Below are 9,452 nucleotides of genomic sequence, written 5' to 3'. Positions count from 1 at the left end.
AACAACCATTAGACTGAGAATCAACAATCAGTTTAGATCAACAAGATCTATTAATGGAATCTGTGCTAAATGAAGGCTACTTGTACTTCATCATTTGAAAGATGTACTGAGACATTGAGACTTGTACTAAGACATTTGAAATTTGATGAAACTAATGAGAAATGCCATTCTGTTGTGAACAATTGCAGAGTGGTTTGGAGGTTTGTCCATGTTGTTTTGAGAATGTATTTCTGTTTCGAGAAATGAGCCAAACCAATGGAGAAAAACTGTAAAATAACAATTTTCTGATTGTATTTATTTCAAAAAAATGAATTCAGGTCAAATGTGTGTTCATCATATTATTGCTCTCCTCATTTAATTCATTTCATATTTTGATCATGGAGGTGGGTTAATTCAAAAATTCAACAATTCAATTACAAAAAGACCTAAAGAGTTAAGCTGCTTAAAGAATATCTACCATTAAAACTTTTTTAAAGTTTAAATCAATGTAGTATTATGCTTTGATGTGAAGACAATAAAAACATTTTTTTTACTTTGAGCCTTTTAAATTCTGACAGAAATCAAATAAATCACAGAAGCTTGAATCTATTTGAAACCATCATCCAACATGAAAAACCTTCTTCTGATCCGTTTCTTCTTCCTGAACCTGAGAAAAACATTAACTGCACAGTTTTTGTCTGAAATGCTCCTGATTTCTGACTCATGAAGGAGATTTAACAGCTGATTCACATTTACTTGAACAGAAACAGCAGAAACTTGTCATTGAACATTTTAGAGATGCTGCAGTGAAAATCAAATTCAGATACAAAATATTTGAGACACTAAAGAACAAAGAAAAACAGAAATGGAATCAACATTTGCGATTTCAGCTTTCCTGCAATCCAATCCACGTTAATGTTGGGAGTGGAACGGACAAGAACAAATTTTTTAAATGAACAAATCAGAGTTTTAAAATAATATTTTAGGGTTAAAGGTTTTATACACAAAAATACAAATTTTCTGCTAAAAGAACATCAGAGCATTGGTTTGATCAATTTTTATTTTTCAATGACCAAAGAGTTAAATCATCTCAATCAGTCGGACAGATTTGGAGTTTAGAGGTTTTTGCTTCTCCAGATTCTCCAACATTGAAATACGGGTAAAGTTTCTCAGTGAAAGTGTCTTTGTAAGTGTAGATGTGAGTCACGTCTTCAGGGTTGTAGAAGGACACCTCCCCCCTGTCATAGTCCAGCTGGACTCTGATCTTCTGGAGACTCTTGGTCACAGTGACAGTCTGACCAACACCGTTTGTGTATTCTCCATTCTCAAGATCTAAACACCAGATTCCATCTTTTGGTGAAATAGAACTCTCTCCCTTCCTCTTAACAGACTCTTTAGTCACACCAATGTTCCAGTGAGGATGATCTCCCACCTCCACCTCCCAGCTGTGTTTCCCTGATCTGAATCCCTCAGAGCCAAAAACAGAAACAAAATACATGTTTCTCTCTGGATTGTTAGGAAGCTGCTGAGAAGTTTCTCCAAATCTCACACTGGTCAGATCATCAGACAGATAAAGATATCTGCTTGCAGTGTTTGGGTCCAGTAGGACCGGACTGAAGTGGACCTTCTCCTTCATCTTCTCCCAGACTCTGAAGGACAGGTTGCCCACATGTTTGGCCACATCTATCAGAGCTCCTGAGAGCAGCTGTGGGTCTGACAGCGAGCTCTGGGCTCTGGCTCTGCTCTGAGTGTCTTTCCAACTGCTGAGGAACGTCTCCTTGTCTTTCTGCAGCTCTGCTTCAACAGCACTGATACTTTCTGACAGAGAGGACATCTGCTCCTGGATCCTCTTCATCTCTCCCATCACAGTCTTCCTCTTCTGCTCCTCTTCCTCCCTCAGAGCTGCCAGTCTGGACTCCTCTTCCTCCTTCAGGAACTGCTGGAGCTTGTTGAACTCTGCTCTGATCTGTGTCTCTGTGGACAGCAGCTGCTTCTTGGAGTGTTGAATCATCTGATTGTATGTTTTCTCCATTGTTTTGTATTTGATCTTCTTGTCCTGCAGAGACTTTAAGTCAGATTTCAGCTCCTCCTTCAGCTCTCTGACTGCTTCTTCTACAGGAACCACTTTGTGACTCTGGTGCTGAAAAAACTCACAGAAAGGACAAAAAGCTCTCTGCTCGTCTTTACAGAACAGTTTGGATTCTCCTGGATGTTTCCTGCAGACCTCCATGAACTTCTGCTCTCCTGTTTTTGTCTCCGATGATTCAGATTTCTGTCTTCCAGCAAACGAGTCAGCAAGTTCCTTCAGGCAAAGGTTCACAGCAGGATGATCTTTAGAAGTTTTTCTTTTACAGATGGGACAGTTTTTGTTCTGAGTTTGTTCCCAGAACTTCTGCAGGCAGCTCCAACAGAAGTTGTGGTTGCAGCTCAGAGTTACAGGATCATTGAAAGTCTCTGAACAAACGTGACACTTCAGGTAAGATTCAAGAAGAGCAGCTCTCTCAGCCATTTCTAACCAAAGTCTTTCAGACTCACCAGCTTCTGTCTTGAAGTTCAGGATGAAAATATTCCACAAGTCTTTTTTTTCCAGCAGAGATTTAAAGAACTTCAGTGGCGTCTGAGTTCAGTTCAGCAAAGTCATTTAACTTTCCGTTTCCTCAGATGTCATTTCTTCATTCTCTTTTTTTTTTTTTTACTTTTTTTTTTTTTTATTGAACAATTGCAACTTACAAAATAAGAAAATACAACAATTATGCACATATAATGTACAATAGAATTCTGAATACAGAACAAACATGTTGCATTCTTTAAAAAATACTAATTATTAATAATAAACACAAAAGGGAATAAAAAATAAAAAGAAACAAAAAAATAAAGAGAAAAGAGAAAATGCGAGAGTAAATCTATGTCAGCAGTCCAAAAGATTTACAGATGCTAATTGTTTTTTGAGCTTTTGTATTTTTTGAAGCAGAAATTAAGTTTAAATAATGCTGCAGTTCCAGTTTGAACACAAAGAAATCCGGTTTTTTATTGGAAAATTTTCTTTTGTGTATATGAAATTTAGCGATAAATAATACCATGTTTACACAAAAGAAAGCATCACGGTCTTTGACATCAAAGCTATGAAAACCAAAAAGTATGTTTTTATAATAAAGTTGTATGTCAGCAAAAATAGAATCGGTGATAAATTTGTGAATGTTTTTCCAAAATCTGTATGTAAATTCACAAGACCAGAATAAATGAGAGCAGGTTTCAGGTTGTTTCTGGCAGAAAGTACAACTGGTGTTTATGTCAGCCTTAAATTTAGTTAAATAATGCTTTGCTGGATAAAATCTGTGTAGGAGTTTAAAAGAGATTTCTTTGACTTTATTTGTTAAGAAGTATTTTTGTGGTAAAGACCAGACTTTTTTCCAATCAATGTTAGAAGTGAAATTAGCCCAATAAAAGATAGCTGATGGAACAGAAACTAAATTATCTTGAAACAAAGCTCTGATTTTTGAGTTCAACTGTTTAGCGGAAGTGAAGCAGAAATTACCCAGAGGAGATTTGAGCACATCAGGAGGATGAAGAGTCAGAGGAGGAGCGCTGTAGAAACCCCTGAATAACATGCAAATCCCAGATGGGACGGCATCAAACACTACTGCAAATTCTTTGGGAGTTATTGGTACTTTATACTGCTTTGTGAAATCTGAGTAGTTATATAATAATCCAGGTTCTTTGAATAATTGTTTGAGGAAAATTATACCATTATTAAACCAATTATTTAAAAACAGAGTTTTCCTTTTATAGACAATATTACAGTTATTCCAGATAATACAACTCTGTGGAGAAAAGTTGTGTTTGTAAATCAGAGCCCAGGCTAAGAGAACCTGTTGATGAAAATTTGACAGTTTCAAAGGGATTTTTGGAATACTATAGTTACAGCACAGCAGGAAGTTAAGGCCTCCTACCTTTGAAAATACAAAATGTGGAATAAAGTTCCAGATAGATGTGGGGTTATTAAGATATTTCTTAATCCAGATTACCTTGAGTGTATTGTTAAGGGCAGTAAAATCAATACAATTTAAACCGCCTTTATCAGAGGTATTTAAAATAACAGATTTTCTGATATAGTGAGTTTTATTTCTCCATAGAAAGTTATATAATATTCTATTAATTGTATTGCAGACTGTGTTATTAACCTGTAGAGATTGAGCTGCATACGTCAAACGAGAGATTCCTTCTGCTTTCGTAAGCAGAACTCTGCCCTTCAAAGACAAATCTCTTTGCAGCCATTGGTTTAGGTTTTTTTTGGTTTTATCTATTATTGGAGAGAAATTTATAGAACATCTGGATTGCATATCTTTAGTGATTTGAATACCAAGGTACGTAACAGATGTTTTTACAGGAATACCTTGGATAGATGTAAGCAAACAGTTTTTAACAGGCAGAATTTCACATTTATTTAAATTAAGGGTAAGTCCTGAAGCTTTAGAAAAGGACTGGATGATATTAATCGCCACAGCTACTTGTGAAGCGTCTCGGAGAAAGAGAGCAGTGTCATCTGCTAGTTGACTTATGAATATTTCCCTCTCAGCCACAATTAAACCTTTTAATGGGCTGAGTTTGATATGTAGGTTAAGGAGTTGAACAGAAAGAAGAAACAGATAGACTGACAAGGGGCATCCCTGCCTTACCCCACGTTTCAAGAAGAATCTAGGAGAAGTTCCGCTGGCGAGTTTTATAGAACTATTACTATTGACATATAAAGTTTGAACAGCATTGCAGAAGAATTGACCAAAACCAAATTTATTTAAAGCAGCAATAATAAAATTGTGTTCTAAAGAATCAAAGGCCTTATAAAAGTCTAGAAAAAGAATGAGACTGTCATCCTGCACGAGTTCTGAGTAATCTAGTATGTCTAAAATTAATCTAATATTGTTTGAGATATGACGATTCTGCATAAATCCAGACTGATTTTCATCAATAATTGTATCTAAGACTGGCTTTATTCTATTTGCAAGAATCAAAGCCAATATCTTATAATCACAATTCAATAAGGTGATTGGTCGCCAGTTATCTAAGGAAAGAGGGTCCTTTCTCGGTTTAGGGATCAAGGTAATCAGTCCCTGAGATAACGTGGGAGGGAGTGCACCCTTGTTAATGCTTTCTTCAAAAACTTTTAATAAAAATGGGGCTAAATTGTCAGAAAACTGTTTATAGAACTCGGCAGTAAGGCCGTCTGTTCCAGGAGATTTATTTATTTTCAGATATTTTATAGCATCTGTAACCTCATTCAAAGAGATGACATCATCACAACAGACTCTGTCCGCTTCACTCACTGGAGTAATATTATTGACAGTGTTAAGAAAGGTAAGGGCAGATGTTGAACAATAGTTGGAAGAATAGAGTTTACTATAAAAATCAGAACAATATTTTGCTATGGTACTTCTATCATCAGAAATGACCCCATTAATATTTAATTGTGAAATAGAATTACTATTGGACTGGTGTTTCTCTAGCCTGAAAAAATAGGCAGAGTTCTGCTCTCCTTCTTCAATCCACCTTCTCCTAGATCGGATAAACGCTCCTTCTGCTTTGCGCTTATAAATGTCATCTAACTTGTGTTGTAAGTCTATTAAAGCTGTTTTATCCGTTTCATCTAGGACATCTGTTGGCTTAGATATAAGAAGAGCAATCTTCTGTATTACATCTGTCTCAACAGCTCTTCTTTTTTTTGTTAAGTCAGAGCTATATTTTCTAAAAAATTTACCAAGTTCGTATTTCAAAAGTTCCCAATTATTACAGAATGAGTGTTCAGCTAGTGCTTTGTTCCAATAAAGTTTTATTAAGCGATGAGTTTCAGAAATCACCTCCAGATGCTCAAGAATGGTACTGTTTAACTTCCAATATGAAGCTTTGGTGCCAGAGGAGCTCGACAAAGGGACGGTTAGATGAATTGTTTTATGGTCTGAAAGCGGTGTGGCATGAATATCTGTTTTAACATTTTTTAAGTCTTTAGAAGTAAGCCAGAAATCAATGCGTGAGTGTCTGGTCTGTGATTTGTTACACCATGTATAAGCTCTTTGGTTTGGATGCGAGTCTCTCCAAGAATCAATTAAATCTAAATTTTGTGCAAACAACTTTATAGGAGAGTTAGAGTCTGGACTCCTGGGAGGCCATCTATCCATAGAATTATCAAAAACTGTGTTAAAATCCCCTCCAAATATTATAAAAGACTTTGGGTATTTAGACAGCCAGTGCAATAAACGTGTTTCTAGTCTATTGAAGAGAAGATTATTTTCTGTTTGAGAGTTGAACCCGTACACGTTGACTAGAATAAAGACGGAATGGGCTACTTCAAGTATCATAAAAATGTAATGACCATCTTTATCGCTGTCAGATAGCAAAACTTTTCCATTGAATCTGTTTTTGAGAATGCAGACACCAGCAGCTCGCTCTGTACCATGTGACATCCACACATCATTTCCCCACTGTGACCTCCAGAAGGATTTGTCTTGTTCAGTTGAGTGGGACTCTTGGATAAAACAAAAATCTGAATTAAACTGCTTACAAAATAAAAAAATGGCTTTACGTTTAACATTGTTTCTTAAACCTCTCGCATTTAAAGAAATAATGGATAAAGACATGAAGTTGAAATAGAAAAAAAGAACAAAAACAAAAGATATTTAGACCAAAGAAGAAGAAAAAAGAAGTTGAGTTAAGGATTTTTGGTCGCTTAGGAACAGAAAGAGGATAAGAACCTGCAAACCATTACAAAAAAAGCTGTGAACTAAGACCCTAACAATAATTATTTCCTTATGAAATAACACCAAAGTGATGGGCGTTATTAGTCCCATCTTACTCATAAGAGTAAATGTTTTAAGAAAAAAATAAATAAAAATAAAACCCACAATGTTGCTACTTGATTCACATTTAAGTATAATGTAATACTTAAAATAACATTATAATGTTATATCAAAAACAAAATTAAAGCAAGATAAAAATTAAAATAAAAAGTAGCAGCTTGAATGCAATAGCTTATGAGCTCAAATAAAATCAAATTATAAGCAACAGTATCATTTTTGACAAATGTGGAAAATAGCAAAAAACGTTCAGATCCAGCTTTCACATCTGCAGCCTTCGTTAAGGCGGCAGGATTTCTTTACCATTCACAAAGGCACGTCCTCCAACAAAGAACGCCAGCTTGTTCTCCCTCCTGGCTTTCTCCACGGCCGGCCACAGTTGGTTTCTCCGTTCGCGGTCCTCAGCAGACAGATCCTCCGACATCCTCAGGTTGTGTTCTTTCAGGAAGCCAGATTTCTTTGCAGCGCGCCAGACAGCATCGCGGTGAATCCTCGCAGTAAACTGGATGATGATCCCTCTCGGTTGGTTGTTGTTCGGTCTCTTCGGGCCGAGTCTGTGCACCGTATCCACAACATCGGGGAGTTTGTCTTTCGCCTCCGGTAGAACAGACTGGCAGATCTGGATCACTTCTTGCCGCACGTTCTGATTTTCTTTCTCAGCCAAACCGCGAAGTTTCAGATTCCAGCGGCGGGAGTAGCTTTCCAGCTGGGAGATCCTTTTTTCCTGTGTTTCCACGATTGTTTTATATTTCTCCAGTTGTGCCTCAGCGTGGATCACTCTGTTCTTCATGTCACTAATTTCAGTACAAACGACATCAACGGAGCCTTTTACAGCTGAGATTTGCATGGAGTTCTCCTGCACAGCTTTTTTCATCTCAGAGATCTCTCTGGAGTTGCCGCTAATTAACTTTTCCAGAGTGTCTGACCTCGAGTTTATCAATTGTGTAAGTGACGAGAGTTGAGAAAGAACAGCCTCTGTCTCCGTTTCTGTGACTTTTCTCAGCTTACCAGCTGGGGAAGCAGTGGGTGTGCAGGGAAGAGCAGGGAAGTCTTCTTCTTCCATTAGGAATGGTTCCGAAACTGCCTCCATGTAGTCATGCATTGAGTCAATTAATTTGACTTTAGCATCAGTAGTCTTACTCGACGCAGACGGCTTTGCAGGTTGGCTAACGTTAGCAGGTTTGCTAACAGAGCCAACACTCGCTAGCGATTTCTTGAGTTCCGTCTTTCTCTTCTCGGCCTTGCTCATATTGCTTTGAGAACTATGCAAAAAGTATAAAGAAATTGTAAAGAGGTAAAAAAAAAATCAAGAAAAGGTCTTTGCTCACCGTGTATTATTACAAAAAACAGTTAGGTTTGCAGAGCTCAGCCAAACACGACTGTTCAGAGCGCCATCTTGGTCACCCCCCCGCTCATTTCTTCATTCTCACCAAAGGTGGAGTCAAGTTTTTTTCTCTTCGTCATGTTTCAAAGTGTTAAATCTTTATTTAAACAGCAGTTTATGCAGTCTAAATGTTTACATTGTTTTTCACCTCTTCAAAAACTGTGTATCAAACAACACATTTTTAAATAAAATGAACATGAAGACAACTGTCACACTAACAAATATGTACACTAACTAATGTGAAGAAAAATTCCAGCTTTTTATCTTGTTTATAATCACTTCTACACATTTAAAGAGTTTTTGGGGGATTTGTGTTTCATGAATTCTTGTGACTCAGAAAAAAAGTTATATTTTATGTCTTCATAAGTGGTTTGATTTTAAAATATTTGTTTTTTAATATGTAAATTTACCAACATCTGTAAATCATTGAAAGCTTAATCTGATAAAGTATCAACAGTTTTTTAAAAATAGTTTGATCTAGTATAAAAGGGACTGGAAATTTAGATGAAAGTCAGAAATAAAAATCTTTGAAGAGGCTTTTAGTCATAAATACATTTTCAACAAACAAACTCTCAATTTTGTAATACCTTTTTTTACAAAAAGTACAACAGTTTTCTTTAAAACATAATTCCTAATAATCCTTTAAAATCTTGTAATTTTAAGTTTTCATGTTTTGCTTTTAGAACAACAGGAAATCTGATTTCCTGTTGTTCTCTCCTTTACTCTTTGTTCTAATATTTTATGATTGCATTTCCATTTGAGAATATAGGAAGCAGCTCTTTGAGCAACAGAAAACATGTGAAGGTGTTTGTCCATTAATCTCTGAGGAGAGAAGCTGTAGATGAACATTATTTTGGAGTAGATTGTATGAGTGGCTATTTGTATTAGTGGCTGGAAATATTGCAGCATTAAATTCTTTCATATTATTTAACTCAAACCTATTTTCACAGTTATAATGACAGAAAACCCACTATTCAGTAATCTTCTGTGTTTACAGGGAGATGTTGGTGTTTCCATGGTAACTGAGGCTTACTTGATTTTACGTTATTTTTTTAAATACGTTTTTTATGAACAAAAACTTAAAGTAATTTTTAAAAAGCAAGTCATTTTTAAATGTTCTAGGATGACAGCCTAAACCAGATGTAAGTTGGATTTATGTCATAGACCTACAGGATACTTAAGTTTTGACTACTATGTGTCCTTTGAACCAGTTGGAGTTAAACACTGTATAAATTATTTAAAAA

General features: G+C 36.1%; 1 protein-coding gene across 1 annotated transcript; it reads right to left on the bottom strand.

Annotated features, from left to right (window-relative positions):
- Nucleotides 1-1,022: 1,022 nt before the first annotated feature.
- Nucleotides 1,023-7,787, bottom strand: LOC111947886 (nuclear factor 7, ovary-like). Its single transcript, XM_023958336.1, has 2 exons — nucleotides 7,128-7,787; nucleotides 1,023-2,604 (listed from the first exon to the last, which is right to left on the bottom strand). The coding sequence occupies exons 1-2, from the start codon at nucleotides 7,696-7,698 to the stop codon at nucleotides 1,070-1,072; spliced, it is 2,106 nt and encodes a 701-aa protein (XP_023814104.1). The 5' UTR covers nucleotides 7,699-7,787; the 3' UTR covers nucleotides 1,023-1,069.
- Nucleotides 7,788-9,452: the final 1,665 nt, after the last annotated feature.

This window comes from Oryzias latipes, chromosome 9 (genome assembly GCF_002234675.1).
Source record: "Oryzias latipes chromosome 9, ASM223467v1".
Classification (NCBI taxonomy): domain Eukaryota; kingdom Metazoa; phylum Chordata; class Actinopteri; order Beloniformes; family Adrianichthyidae; genus Oryzias; species Oryzias latipes.
The sequence above is the reverse complement of the archived record's forward strand: the minus strand, read 5'-3'. Positions and strand labels throughout refer to the sequence as shown.